This window comes from Piliocolobus tephrosceles, chromosome 1 (genome assembly GCF_002776525.5).
Source record: "Piliocolobus tephrosceles isolate RC106 chromosome 1, ASM277652v3, whole genome shotgun sequence".
NCBI classification, from domain to species: Eukaryota; Metazoa; Chordata; class Mammalia; order Primates; family Cercopithecidae; genus Piliocolobus; species Piliocolobus tephrosceles.
In genome coordinates this window covers 135,685,678-135,701,860 of record NC_045434.1, presented here as the reverse complement: position 1 = coordinate 135,701,860, position 16,183 = coordinate 135,685,678, and the positions used below count along the sequence as shown (strand labels likewise).

Sequence of the window (16,183 nt, the reverse complement as noted above, 5' to 3'; positions counted from 1 at the left end):
TCCAATGATAAACAAACTTTATCATTTATATATGAGGTATACATAATTATTGGAGGAAGTATGAAGTAATGACATATATATAAAATGTACTTTTCAAGTATAATCAAATGTGATTCATTACTAAATAACTAGCATTAGATTTCTTTATCTCAAAAAAGATTTGGATCCCCTAGAACCAGCTTGATTTTCTTTTTTTAAACACATAAGGCAGAGAAAATAAGCAGACAAAAGAACGCTATCCAAGCCCCACTCCCAAATACACTACAGCGCTTAAAGACCTGATCAAGAGGATGTGTCAAGCGTACCTCTTTGTTGTTCTACAACACATTTCACCTCCATAACAGGAACAGAACATTCTCAATGTATGGCTCAACAAATAAGTGTTGAATTGATTGACCTAACTGCCCCATCCCACTCCTGAGCCCACTCCAGCCATCGCGATCATATATAAAACCATTCCTTTATAATGTCTCCTTTCTGTACTGTGACTCCACTCCAATTCTCTCACAATCTTACTTTAAAGAGACCACGGACACCTACAAAATAAAGTCCCAATCCTTAGTGTGGGATACTAGAGTTTCCACACAATGCCCCACGTCACATAACCATCCAAATTCAGCCTTCCTTGGAATTTACATTCCAGAAAAACTGAGCTGTACATAAGTCATTAAGATTTCATTCAAGTTTAACAAATATCACTGAATGCCTGCTAAATTCTAGACACTATGTGCCCAGATATGACAGTGAAGAAGTCATATTGTCGGTCCTCATGGAGAAAATTTTCTATTGCGGGAGACTGGCAATTAAGTAGCAATGACTGTTTATCATTGTAAGTTCCTAAAGGGAGATAGTGAAATGCAAATGCGGAGTACTGGGCCTAGGATGAGGATGTCAGGGCAGGCTTCTAGGCACACAGAAGCTTGATTTTCAAAGAAGAATAGAAGTTATCCAGGCAAAGATAGGAAGGAAGTATTCCAAGCTAAGGAAACACAGGTAAAAAAGACCAGAGTTGAACAAGAGCATGATGTGACCTAGGAAAAAAGGAGTTCAGGAACTCATCCTAATTCTAGAGTTTGGGAAGTGAGTGGAGAACAGCAAGAAACAAGGCTGCAGAGAAGAGCAGGCCTGAGGCATCGGGGACCTCGTACACCATGTTGAGAAGTTGGACTTTCCCTGAAGGATGGAGACATGGAAGCCAATCTGGTGACTATTGCAGCAATTCAGGAGTAAGTGGCAATGGGCCTGGAAAGGTGAGAATGAATAAAACAGACAGAGATGGAGTAAGCAGACCTTGAGGTTTGATGAGATAGGAGCCATGAGGAAGAAGAATTGGTTGAGGATGTTGCCCTGGCTGCTGTGGGAATGCCTGGGCTCCCATACCGCCTTTGCTGACCTCTGTCATCATGCCTGCACCACCAGGCATTTTAGCTTCTAATCACATATGCCCTCCACTACACCAGGAGCTATGTGAGGACAGGGCAGCTGTTTCTCTGTGTCTGAATGGCTGCTTGGCACTTACGAGGTGCCTGATTAACATTTGATGAGCCAAAATCAGTATATTTCAAGAAAATGTACAGCTATGATATTAGATCTAAAGAAATCAAGTCTTTCATTTAAAAAATTAACACAACAAAGCATAAATATTCCAAAACATTGCTTTCTCCTAGTGTGAGAAGGTAATTTTGCCATTCTTATTGTAATCAGTTTTTTAAAATACTTTCTCACAGGTAGGGCATTTGTCCATGAGTGGGCTCATCTACGATGGGGAGTATTTGATGAGTACAATAATGATGAGAAATTCTACTTATCCAATGGAAAAATCCAAGCAGTAAGGTATGTATATTTTTATTTAACTTGTTCCAAACTATTTTAAATTGCAAACTTTTTTTCTTGAATGGATTACTTTAAAAAATGTGTGTCCTGTCTTATTTTCTAATTCAAATTCATTCTTAGTGCCTTCTTTTTCAGAGTTCCACAAAACCACTGTTTTTTTACTTACAAGTGTTTCAGTTCATTGAATTCTTCACTCTGCAGCTAGAAATCATTTGCCTCCTTTTTTTTTTTTTTTAACTGTACCAACTATAAAAAATCTACAGGTGCTGTGTTCAGTGTCTCCATCATCCCATACCAGCACCAGTGACATAAACAGAGCTAATGAGGCTCTTCAGTGCCTTGAGGGCAGAATAATATCATTATCTGTGTGGTCTTTTTTTTTTTTTGAGAAAGGGTGTTGCTCTGTCACCCAGGCTGGAGTGCAGTGATGCAATCACAGCTCACCCCAGCTTCAACCTCCAAGCTCAAGCAATCCTCCCGCCTCAGCCTCCCGAGTAGCTGGGACTATAGGCGCACATTACCACATCAGACTAATTCTTATATTTACCGTAGAGATGGAGTCTCACCATGTTGCCCAGGCTGGTATTAAGTTTTTGTACAGACAGGGTGTCCTTATGTTGCCCAGGCTGGTTTTGAACTCCTGGGCTCAAGAGATCTTCCCACTTCAGCCTGCCAAAGTGCTGGGATTATTTCTGCCATCACGGTAGTGTGAGCCACCATGCCCACCCAGCCCAGAATGGTATCTGTGTGGACTTTGTCAGTATGAATGGGCTTGGGAGGGACTGTGAAACTTATCTGAAAAACAGTTTGAATATCAAAGCAAAACAGAAACTCCTCCCAGTTTGAATTAAACTTTGCGAGATGTCAGTAGAAATCAAGCACAACCCTTGGAAAGAACACTTGGCTGCCATGAATTTATGGGCTAATTCTTGCAACCAGCAGTCTCAGTGCACAAAAACTGCTTTAGTGCAAACAGAAGTGATAGGGAACTTCCCAATGTATTTTAAAGAGTTAGTATAACTCAGACACTAAAACCTGACAAATGGAATGAAAAAAATTCTGTAGCTACAGCCTCTCCAAAAAGATAGAGGCGAAGATTTCAAATAAAAGGATTGCAAATTACATCTGGCAAAATTAAGGGAATAACAAACACATTAAAGCCAAGTAAGAATGTGTTCCAGAAATCCAAAAATGTTGTAATAGTAAGTAATGAATATAGTATATGAAGAAAAGAAGAAAATAAATGATTGCTCCAATAGATTCTCAAAAGAAACTTGATAAAAATGCACATTTATTCCTGCATTTAAGAACAATACCCTCTTTTTAAGTAGAAGTTGGTACAGCATCCTCTCCATGTCTGCTTCCAGTCTTGCTTGCCTGATAGCCCTTTAAGAAGATGCACTCAGCTTTGATTCCTGTCTCGGCCTAGTACAATTTTTTCAAAAGGGGCTCAGAACTCAGTTCTGGCTTCCATTTATCCCACAAGACCATTACTGCTCTTTACTTTTCCCTTTCTTTATAACAGTCAGACTCTGTACACTTGGTCCATTTCCATTATATTATGCCTCAGTGTTGGATCTCTTCAGGCGTAAAAAGACACCAAGTGGGCTGGGCGTGGTGGCTCACATCTGTAATCCCAGCACTTTGGGAGGCCCAGGCAGGATCACCTGAGGTCAGGAGTTCGAAATCAGCCTGGCCAACAATGGCAAAACTCTGTCTCTACTAAAAATACAAAAAAAACTGGCCAGGTGTGGTGGTACATACCTATAATCCCAGCTACTCAGGAGGCTGAGGCAGGAGAATTGGTTGAACCCGGGAGGCGGAGGTTGCAGTGAGCCAAGATCACGCCACTGCACTACAGCCTGGGCCACAGAGCGAGTCTCCACCATAAAAAAAAAAAAGAGAGAGAGAGAGAGACAGTGAGAGAGAGACACCAAGTGCGCTGCTGCCTCCTAGAGCCATGTACAGTCTTCCTGATGCCTTCAGCCTGTACACGCTGCACTGCATGGACCATAGCCCAGAGGGGCTTCTCTGATGCAATCATGTTGCTTTGACTTTTCAAACGTAATGGGCACCATTCCAAACCTGATATCTCTTTCCCAGTTCTCTTTCCTAAGCTTCCAGCCAGTTAGATACTGTATATTGCCTTGGCAGAAAGGGTGATTAGTATTATTTCTTTCCAGAGATATTCTAGAAATGAGTACATATACAACACGTTTTTCTTTCCACGGATAAGACATGATCACCATGTCCTCTTTAAACCTTTTAATTTTAATATATTAATAATATGTATTGTTCATTATCTTCCAAACTTTTAAATTATTTGTAAGGCTTAGAAGCAATCACACAAATGACAGCACTGCCCAGGACAGGAGGTTACTTTATTCATATGATACAGAACATCTGTTTAGAGCCAACAATCTACCTCATATTTAATAGGGAAACACTAGAGACACTGCCAGGACTAAGAATGGCCACTGTTATCACAATTATTCAACCTTGCTTAGGAAATTGTGTCCAACGTAATAAAACCGGGGAGGTAAAAAGATGGAAAGGCTGTAATCCCAGCACTTTGGGAGGCCGAGGCGGGTGGATCACAAGGTCAGGAGATCGAGACCACGGTGAAACCCCGTCTCTACTAAAAAATACAAAAAAACTAGCCAGGCGTGGTGGTGGACGCCTGTAGTCCCAGCTACTCGGGAGGCTGAGGCAGGAGAATGGCGTGAACCCGGGAGGCGGAGCTTGCAGTGAGCTGAGATCGCACCACTGCACTCCAGCCTGGGTGACAGAGCAAGACTCTGTCTCAAAAAAAAAAAAAAAAGATGGAAAGGAAGAGAGAAAATCACTGTTACACAGATGATCTGTGATCCACTTAGAAAACACAAGGAAATAAATTGAAATTAAAATTGACAAGGGAAGCCAATAAGGTGACCAGGTACAAAATAAATATTCAAATTACTTTTCCATATATTAGCAATAACCAGTTCAAAAATATAATACTCCAAGACAGCAATGAAAGGTATAATAAAAGTAGAAACAATGTTAAAAAATGTGGAAGGCATATTTAAAGAAAACTATAAAATCCTTCTCAAGGGGTTAAAAGAAAACCAAGATAAATTGAGAGACATTCAATTCATGGAAGACATAAACAAATTTCATATATAGGTTTTATGAAATTCTAGTCAAAAGTACATCAATTTTTACCTCATTAAAAAAAATCCAGGAGTTTGTTTAGTAGATAGTAGCTAAGATCATTTTGGGGAAAAGATGTCCTTATTTCTTGGATCATGAGAGGAAAAGCACAGAAAGGCAATCTGTCAGAAACTGAGCATAGACTCTGACCCTTTGAAATGACGACATCACCTAAACATCTAACCTTCCTATATTTTCAGATGTTCAGTAGGTATTACTGGTAGAAATTACTGGTAGTAATGAGAGATGTAAATTTGACAAGGATGAGGTTCATGTATTATCTAGTAAGTTACTGTCAGTGGGATGAAAGCTCTCACAGATGGTTGTTAGAGGCCTAAATTCATAAAGGGGATTCTTACTTTTCAAATTTTAAATATGCTATAAAACTACATTAATTAAAACAATGTGGGCCGGGGCACAGTGGCTCACCACACCTGTAATTCCAGCACTTTAGGAGGCCGAGGCAGGCGGATCAGGAGTCAGGAGATCGAGACCTTCCTGGCTAACACGGTGAAACCCCATCTCTACTAAAAACACAAAAAATGAGCCAGGCGTGGTGACGGGCACCTGTAGTCCCAGCTACTCAGGAGGCTGAGGCAGGAGAATGGCATGAACTTGGGAGGTGGAGCTTGCAGTGAGCCGAGATCACGCCACTGCACGCCAGCCTGGGCGACAGAGCGAGACTCTGTCTCAAGAAAAAACAAAAACAAAAACAATAAAACCAAAAACAATGTGGGTAGATATTTACACTTACACATATAATTTAGTTATTATAGGTAGAATTACAAATCTGAAGAAAGGTAGGATTTCTTGAGATAGACAATTTTTTAACTATGTGGGGAAAATATTAACAGACTCTTTTCCAATTGGATGAACTCTTTAAAGATAAAAAGCAAAATCATGATGAAAACTAGAAGAATGTTAATAAGTATCAAATCCCTAGATAGCAAAACTCTTTCAATGCATTCAATCATTGAAAAATATAACTAAGAGAATAATAAATGTGGCTACATAGAAATTAAAAATTTTGTGGCACATAAACCAAACATAAACCAAATAAAAAGGAAAAACAGAAAAAGATATTTGCAAAAATAAAAAAGAAAGCCTTTAGAAGCTTAGTATTGTAACACATAAAGAGCTTTTGAAAAACCAGCAAAACAGTAACATCCAAATAGAAAAACAGACAAAGGAGAAGGATAGATAATTTACAAAAGAAGAAACTAAAATGCCCAGGAGTTTGAGACCAGCCTTGGCAACACGGTGAAACCCTTTCTCTACAAAAAATAAAAATTGGCTGGCATGGTGGCACGTGCCTGTGATCCCGGCTACTTGAGAGGCTGAGGTGGAAGGATCACCTGAGTCTGGAGGTGAGGTTGAGGCTGCAGTGAGCCATGATCACACCACTACATTCTAGCCTGGGCAACAAGAGTGAAACCCTGTCTCAAGAAAAAGAAAATTAAAGAAATGAAATAGTACTACTAATGAGAGATGTAAATTTCACAAGGATGAGGTTCATTTATTATCTAGTAAGTTACTGTCGGTGGGATGAAAGCTCTCACAGATGGTTGTTAGAGGCATAAATTCATGCAACTTTTCTGGAAAGCAATTTGGGTGACACATATTAAATTTAAAAATTTATTGATCCTGTGATTTCATGTTTAAAAATGCATTTCATGTTTAAAAATGCATTGTAAGGACATGATAGAGAAGCTGTATCAACAGGCTTTAAAATGTTCAAACTTTTGGATCTAGTAATTACTCAGGGAATCAATCACAGGGCAAACTTGGAAATACAGTCAAAATTGGATATGAAATTTTGTTTATTCATTGATGTTTTATTTATAGTACTGACAAATTGGGAGGGGAAACTAAGTTCAACAAGTTAGTCTGAATACATATGATGGTATTAAATGATATAAAATTATTAAGATCACAATTTGAAATTTTTTTTTTTTTTTTGAGGCAGTCTCAACTGTGTCTCCCAGGCTGGAGTGCAGTGGTGTGATCTCAGCTCACTGCAACCTCTGCGTTCCAGGTTCAAGTGACTGTCGTGCCTTAGCTTCCCAAGTAGCTGGGATTACAGGTGTACACCACCATGCCCAGCTAATTTTTATTGTATTTCTGGTAGAGTTGGGTTTCACCACATTGCCCCGGCTGGTCTCAAATTCCTGGCCTCAAGCAATCCACCCGCCTCAGCCTCCCGAAGTGCTGGGATTATAGGTATGAGTCACCGCACCCAGCCACATTTTGAAAAATATTAAATAATATATAAATATATAAATAATAATATTAAAAAGTTTAATATGCTAAGATTTTTTAAAGCAGGAAACAAAGCTATATGTGCAGTGTTCTGTCAATATATACATATTCAACATGGTAACAGTAGCTCATTTCTGATGGTGAGACATGTTTTTTTCTTTTCTTCATGCTTTTCGCCATTTTCCAAATTTTCTATAGTGCTCATGCATTGTTATATGGTTAAAAAATAAAATTAAACAATAAGATGTAGGGGGAAAGCATTCCAACTGTAATAGCAACAAAACTCATAAATACCTAATGCATGGAAACATTTAAAATACCTATGAACATACCAGAACTCCACAAAAGTCGTATGCAATAAACTAATTAGAAAACAAACAAATAAGAAATGTCAGCAAATCTTTTGTGGGAAATAAAAGAGGGCTCTTGACCTTCTAGGGATGAAGGGAATAGATTCAGAGGTGCCTGAGGACTTAAGTCTGTATTAATGCTAACAACAGCCCTAAGCCAGACTTGGCTCTTCTGCTGCATAGAAATACATTCTAATACCATTTTTGTAATCCCCCCAGATACTTTCTGGCAAACAGAAATTACTCTGATGACAGTTTAACAATTTTGCTATGATGGGATGTCCTTGTTTCTTGGATCATGAGAGGAAAATCACAGAAAGGCAATCTGTCAGAAACTGAGCATAAACTCTGACCTTTTGAAATGATGACATCACCTAAACATCTAACCTTCCTATATTTTCAGATGTTCAGTAGGTATTACTGGTAAAACTGAAGTAAACAAGTGTCAGGGAGGCAGCTGTTACAGCAAAAGATGCACATTCAATAAAGTAACAGGACTCTACGAAAAAGGATGTGAGTTTATACCCCATTCCTCACAGACCGAGAAGGCTTCTATAATGTTTGCACAACATGTTGGTTCTGTAAGTACCTTGTTTTCCCCCCTGCCCCCACCCCCCGCCCAGATTCTTTTGAATTTAGTGAGGCTTTTACTCCAAGTGCTCCAAGGCAGAATCAAAGTTTAGAGAAATCATCAGTGAGCAGTGGATTATCTCTGGGACAAGGTGGGCGTCCAAGTCATGGATAAAGTCCTATCTTCCTTCCCCTCACCCTCCTCGTGTCCACGCTTTCTTCTCCATCATCCTCCCCCAACTAGTTTTCAGTTCAAGTGCTTAGGATTACTTTAAATACTCACAAAGGCACACAAGCACACACATTCTTACTTAAATAAGGACTTTACCCAGGGGGATTAGACAGTTCCTTTTGTTAGTTAATAAAGACATGATCAGTAGGCTCTTGATTTAACTTTTCAGAGAGTTCTTTTCAGCCTGCATGTTTGCTTTTGGTTAACTGAAATTTTCTATCTTTTTAAGAGTGTTGGTTACGTTAGGGAGTTTATATATAGTTTAAATAGCTTTAAAGTTTTAAAATTCTTAATTTTTTTAATGACCAACTGGTCATAAAATGAACTTGGCCAGTTATTGATATTACTGCTAAATATTTAAATCAGAAATTTTGCACAAAATGAGATTGAAGGCATCAGTTAACTGACTTCAGTGGGAAGTCTCTCTTATCTTCCAGTCTCATATAAAATTACATTTTCCTTTTGGAATGGAGGTTGAAATAAATTGCAAGAGTCTGTCAATAGGAATGTAGCATAAGTTTTTAAAATGTGATGCACCATGGCTCACCAGGCCCATCGTCCTTCAATTTGGCATTGCAGTCCATTCCCAGGCCTATTCAGAAACTTCCAGGAGGAGGCCCAGATTATGTATTTTAAATTAGCCACAGAGTTAAATCTGATGTCTAGTCAGGTGTGGTAGCCTCTGCCTGGGGTTTACACAAAAGTTTTTCAGGTCTTCTTCCTAAAAAGTATCCATACTGATAACATAAAAACATTACCGAAACACGTGACCTGAAAAATGCACATAAAGAGAAAAATGTTGGTACAACTAATGATTACTTTCTAAATTAATAGAATCCTAGATACTAGGATTTATAATTGAATGATAATATTGTAAAGTCACTGAGAGGAAGAATCATGTTACTTCTCTTTTGTATACTGTGCCTTAATAAAAAATCCCCCACATGTGAGGGATATAAATACTAGCAAGTGTTATACGACATAGGAAAGGGAAAGGAACCATCATTTATTGGCTGTGTCAGTATTGACCCTAGTGCCTATATTCTCATTTATTCCTTGCATAATAACTATCACTATTTTATAGATTTAATAATTCAGGTGCAGAGAGGTTAAGGTTAGTCAAAAAACAAAGTTATATTGAGTTTTTGTTATGTGTCAGACACTAGGGCTAAATTTTGAGGAAGCAAAATTTAGTAAGCAGGTTTTTGTAATAGATGGTGTATTAATTCATTTTCACACCACTATAAACTATACCTAAGACTGAGTCATTTATAAATGAAAGAGGTTTCACTGACTCACAGTTCCACATGGCTAAGGTGGCCTCAGGAAACTTACAATCATGGTGGAAGGTGAAGGGGAAGCAAGGCACACCTTACTAGGTGGCAGAAGAGAGAGAATGCAGGGGAAACTGCCACTTACAAAATCATCAGATCCCGTGGGAACTCACTCAGTATCACAAGAACAGCATAGGGGAAACCATCTCAATGATCCAATCACCTCCCACCAGATCCCTCCCTCAACACGTGGAGATTACAAATCAAGATGAGCTTTGGGTGAGGACACAGAACCAAACCGTATCAGATGGATTTACAGTCCAATAAGTGCATTGCAATGTTAAAGGGGCCTTATTGAAATTTCTACAAGATACTATGAAGCTGTAAAGGGCAGAATGGAAATTCTCAGGAGGAAAAGTAGAAAATGAAGAAACATTTTGGAAGTGACTTTTTGGCTGAACATGAAGGTAGTTTACAACATAGAAGACAGAGGAGGAGCAAAGCCTTAGAGATGCCAAAGGCTGGCAAGTTTGGGAACTGACAGGCTATAGTGGGGTAAATTAAGAGACATGGAACACACAGCCAGAATGAGAATGGAGAAGGAAGCAAAGTTCCAAGTCATAGAGTGTGCCGTTGGTATATGAAGGAGTGGATTGTAATGTATGAACAATCATGAGCCACCAAAGGGTGTTAAGCAGAGGAATAAGAGGAAAGACTCTCAGGCAGCTGGGAGGTGGACCAAACAGAGAGGAAACAAGATGGAAAAGTTACATAGGAAACTGCAATCATCTGAGGGAAGGACTGTGATGGCTTGGGTGATGGATATTTCATTGGAGATGGAGAAAAGATGATGAAATGGAGAGACAGTGAAATGTATTGGTCTTGGTTACTTTTTAGGAGGGAAAAGGTAGGAAAACTTCCAGTTTCCTAATTTTGGTGATGGAGTGCATAGTGGTGACATCAAGTTAGGAAATACATGAGGAGGAGGAGCAGATGGGAGGAAGGTGATGAGGTCAATAATGAACATGAGGAGTTTGAGGAGCATGTGAGACTTCCAAGTGGATTTTGGAGAGAGCTGGAACATTGGGAGTTGAAGGTTGGAATATAGTGTGTTAGTAAATGAGTGGGAAGTAAGGAAATGGAGTTTGGTAGTATAAGGATGGAGAGATAAGATGGTTCCAAGAGAGGAATGCTGGAAAGGGTGCCATGGAGAGAGTAGTGATGGCTTGAAATGGTAAATTTGAGGAGTAGGAAGGAAACCAAAAAGAGGAGGTAAATGGATTGCGGAGGAGCACTAAGGGTCTAATCAGATCGAAGGCCTGGTTTAAGGTAGGAAGTCTGCATTATGACTATGATTTTTCCCAGCACTGGTTTTACAGTGATTGTGCAATTGAGCCAAGGTTATGCAATAGCAGAGCAGACAGGAAAAGGACAGAGGATTAAACTATTTTAAATGTGGATTTAGAATATTTCTATCAGGCTGGGCGTAGTGGTTCATGCCTGTAATCCCAGCACTGTGGGAGGCCGAGGTGGGCAGATCACTTTAGCTCAGGAGTTCAAGACCAGCCTGAGCAACATGGAAAAACCCCATCTCTACTAAAAATACAAAAATAAGCCAGGCATGGTGGCACAAACCTGTAGTCCCATCTACGCGGAGGCTGAGGTGGGAGGCTTACTTGAGCCCAGGAGGTAGAAGCTGCAGTGAGCTAAGATTATGCCACTGCACTCCAGCGGCTAAGTGATACCTTGTCTCAAAATAAAATAAAATAAAATATTTCTAACAAATTATCAAATATTTCACCACGTAGTTTACCATTATCTATATCATTTCATTGACAATTTCAGGTAGTTGAATTCTGTACAGAACAAAACCACAACAAAGAAGCTCCAAACATGCAAAATACAAAATGCAATCTCCGAAGCACATGGGAAGTGATCCGTGATTCTGAGGACTTTAAGGAAACCACTCCTATGACAACACAGCCACCCAATCCCACCTTCTCACTGCTGCAGATTGGACAAAGAATTGTGTGTTTAGTCCTTGATAAATCTGGAAGCATGGCGGTATGTTCAATGAGTCTTGGTCTTCTGGATGCTGGTCACAGATATGCATGTTCTGGACCCCGACTCGGAATTGGTTGGGAATAAACATAACCCGAGGGCCAGAATAGTTGTAACTATAACATTGTCTTCAGAAATGCCCACTTCACCTTTGTTCAACAAAGATTCAGCATCAACTATCTCATTTGCCAAATTGAATTAATTTTCAATTTATGAGCCAAGATCTGATGAATTATATGAGCTTAACATTTTTAATGTTTCACTGACGATATATAAGTCTATAGGTCCACAGCCTTATGTATTACTCTGCTCTCATACTGCTATAAAGAAATACCCAAGACTGGGTAATTTATAAAGGAAAGAGGTTTAATTGATGCACAGTTCCCCATGGCTGGGGAGGCCTCAGGAAATTTACAATCATGGTGGAAGGGGAAGCAGGGATGTCTTACATGGCAGCAGGAGAGACAGAGAGTGAGTGAGAGAGAGAGAGAGAGAGAGAGAGACAGAGCACAAAGTGGGAAAAGTCCCTTATAAAACATCAGATCTTGTGAGAACTCACTCACTATAGCGAGAACGTCATGGAAGAAACCACCTCCATGTTCCAATCACCTCCCACCAGGTCCCTCTGTTGACATGTGGGGATTATGGGGATTACAATTTGAGGTGAGATTTGGTTGAGGACACAGAGCCAAACCATATCACCTGATACAGAACTTATCTAGAATTATTACTAATGCATTGAACTTTAATGATTATGTAATCTGTTTTTATCTTTTACTATTTATACACTGGCCCTAAAATTCTACCCAAAGATGCTGCTAAATATAAATAAGAAATATTTCCCCCTAAGATATGCCTCAAGTAAGCTTATGGTCATTTGCTCTACATTCATGCAACCACTTCCAAATTCCCTATTGCCTTTTCTGTTATTAGTCTTTCCATCTAAATGTAACCTGTTTTTCTTTTGCTTCTCCATTTAGACTGGTAACCGCCTCAATCGACTGAATCAAGCAGGCCAGCTTTTCCTGCTGCAGATAATTGAGCTGCGGTCCTGGGTTGGGATGGTGACATTTGACAGTGCTGCCCATGTACAAAGTGAACTCATACAGATAAACAGTGGCAGTGACAGGGACACACTCACCAAAAGTTTACCTACAGCAGCTTCAGGAGGGACGTCCATCTGCTCCGGGCTTCGATCGGCATTTACTGTGAGATGTGTTTTTCTATTGTAGTTTAGAATGTTTGGAATTTATGTTGCTTAACAAATTTCCATTTCCAGTGTTTTCATGCATGCCTAGGGTCCAACTGGATGAGAGAGCCAAGGTCAGAGCCATGGTTCAAAAGATGCGAAGATACAAACCTCCAAAGATACTAGTAACCAATTCATTTACGCTTTTATGCTTTTTTGCATCTGTGCATTCATGCTTTTCTGCATGCGTATCTGCATTCAAAATATTCATGGTGTGCCTTCTACGTGCCAGGCAATGTGCTAGGCCCTAAGAATACCATGAGGGCCAAATAGACACTACCCTTCTGTCATGGAACTTACCATCTTATTGGGGGAGACACCTTAACCAAAATATAACACAAATAAGTGTATATGTACAAACTGCAATGAATGCTGTGAAGTAAAGGTACACAATGATGTAAAAAAGTATCTTCTATGGGAATAAAGAGGTCTGTGAATATGGTTAAGCTTTGAGGCAACTGAACACTCCAAACTTTAGGGCATATCAGACCTCCTTTTGGGAAAGCAAATAGTCTATTTATTGAAGCAGGAGGCCTTGGGGACTGTAACTATGATTGTATTGGGGTAATACCTAAAAATCTCATCTGACCATCCAATCACATCATTCCTCTACTTAGATGTCCTGTCTCCCCATTTTCAGCGAAATTAAGAAAAAATTTCTCTATCTAATGTGTAAGATCTATCATGATGCAGCCTTTATCTACCTTTCCAGGCTTAAGCACCAGCGACTCTCTGCCAGGCAGCCTGTGTTTAAGCAAACTGGATAACCTGTCCTTCAGAGCTTCCACATCTTTGCCACACTAGGTCCTCACCAGAGCACTGTCTCCTCCCTTCTTTGAACTTTTAATCACGCTCATTCTTCAAAGACCCATCTCAGACACCACCTGCTTCTTGACATCTTTCCTGATTCTTTCAACCATATAGAATTGCTTCCTAAACGCTATAACTCTTAAAAGAAATTCCCTCTTATGATATCTAGCTGGTCTGTCTTACATTCTAATTATCCATTGCAATTGACAAGAACTGCTTTAGGAATACCTTATCTTCTTACCTCCTAGACTGCTAGCACAATATCATTTATGCAGGAGGTTCTTAGTAAATAAAATTGAATTCATTGTTTGATGCACTAATAACACCTGACGTTTAGTTGCTGCAAGTATAAAATGCAATATTCCATCTTTACCTGGAGGCTCTTTAGCCACATGAAACAGAATAGGAGATTGAAAGGGGCTGGCAGGGATAAGGTCTCAGAACCTCGCAGTATCTTAGGCAAGTTTGCCCTAAGCCTGCTCGTTGGGCACATCACACTCAATAGTGCTGTTCCAGTTTCCCACGTGGCAGCAGAAATCTGTAGTTTCCAGCTGACACTGCTTGATGTGGACAATGGGCTTGACCATTTCTTCAAGTGCTTCTGTCCCTCTGACCATTTTGGTCCACTTTGAAGATCAGTTCCCTGAAAGTGGTTTCTACTGCATAAACAGTTAGCTACGAAACCCTTCTCCAGATGCCTGCATGCATCTGCATTTTATTACCCTGTCACCCACCCAAGCCTTGACTAAAGGAGCAAATAAGGGAGGAAAACAGACAATGAAATCACTTGTGCTGTACCAAACTCTTGCTATGCAAGACCCTAGGGGAGATGACTAATGCCAGATGGCACGGTGGTGAAGAGAGAACTTCTGATTCTGCATTTTCCATTCAGATGAGTAAGAGAGAGAGTGGTATACCAGTGGAATTTAGGATGCCCCCTGGAGTGGAGTCTGGGTGTGGGGTGAGAGCTCATGTGGCTTCAGGGTGATGAGGCAAAGAACCTTGGATGTTATACTGTCTTCAAGATCCCTGCTAGTCCCTGCTGCAGGCCCTGGTCAGGTCTGCCCTGGGCTCCTTGCAGTGGTGTCTGCTGTAGCCATAGCAGTTTGGCTTGTTCTCTTTTGTTCTCTTGGCTTGCTCAGGGCCCAGTGGTCCTTCCCCACTGACTGAGTCCCACCCTGGCTCTCCCTGTTGGAGAGGAGCCCTGAGCACCACCCTGTCCTCCATCCAGCCTCTAGCCACACTGTTCCCTCCTCAACCTCTGTGGCAGGATTATCTTTCTCTCACCTGCCAACACTCAACTCAGCTGTCTTCTGTCTCCCCTTTAGGATATGTGGGAACATTTGCCTGTTTTCCATGACACACGGCAGTTATGGGAAGTGAGACAAAAAAAAATCCAAATTGGGCCTCTCTGGCCTGCAGCTTATTAAGGCCAAAGCTGTGATCACAGCTGACAGGCTTCTGGGCTCTGGGCTCCTTGACACAGCAACAGTCACAGTTCTGTTCTCTTCTAGGGAGTGAAGGCAGCCTCCTCTAATAGCTGAAACAGGGAGAGAGGTGGAAGCCTTCTTTCCCTTCAACCTTCAGAGGACACCTTCTTTTCTGAGATTCTAGGCCTTTGGAGGATGCCTTCTTATCTGAGATTCTAGGTCAGAGAGATGCTTAGGCTTGACTGCTTGTTTCCCCTATTTCTGGGTCTCTCCTTCCACTCTTTTTAGGGGAAGAGTGGACTCTTGCTTTCTTTTCTTAAATAGATAGCATTATTATTTTATCTAATTTTCCTTCCATCCTAATCTTATTCAACATTGGCAGGAGTATCCTCTCTATGCCATGTAAAAAAATAAATAAGTAATCCAAATGTACCAGGAATAGTTGAGACACAGGTGTCACAGAACAACTAGGAACTGAGATTAATGGAAACGAAATGTTTTGCTTTAATCAGAAAGACTGTTAAAAATATTGACAACTCATGTGACCTAGGTAATGACCAATCAAAACCAATGCCAGGCATAAATAGCTGGTATTGTCCAACTGGTGAATATCATACAAATTAAAGTCTGCCCTGGGTCTAATATCCCCCCAATATAATCCTCGTTAAATGAGGATGGTTTCTGAAGACGTCTTGGAAGCTCTGAAAGCCTATCAAGGAGAGACTACGTGAAGGAAACTAGGAACACCTCCTTTGCTGTTTCCCCAGTGCTGTTCACCCCTAGAGCTGCCCTGCATCCCACACCATCCCTCTCTACAGCAGACTAGCCAAGGGGAAAGACAGCAGTCAACTTCCATGAATGCTGCTGGGTTAAGACTGTATCATTTCAAGGCAGACAGATATTTGGTCATTCCCAGACACTTT

General features: G+C 40.4%; 1 protein-coding gene across 1 annotated transcript in view; it reads left to right on the top strand.

Moving 5' to 3' along the window:
* The window catches only part of LOC111539472 (calcium-activated chloride channel regulator 1), a 33,321-nt gene that overhangs the window by 5,827 nt on the left and 11,311 nt on the right, over positions 1 to 16,183 (top strand). The window contains exons 4-7 of the mRNA XM_023207308.2: positions 1,728 to 1,833; positions 8,038 to 8,215; positions 11,556 to 11,774; positions 12,752 to 12,979. Coding sequence (XP_023063076.2) covers positions 1,728 to 1,833; positions 8,038 to 8,215; positions 11,556 to 11,774; positions 12,752 to 12,979 — 731 coding nt within the window. The remainder of the gene's footprint in view (positions 1 to 1,727; positions 1,834 to 8,037; positions 8,216 to 11,555; positions 11,775 to 12,751; positions 12,980 to 16,183) is intronic.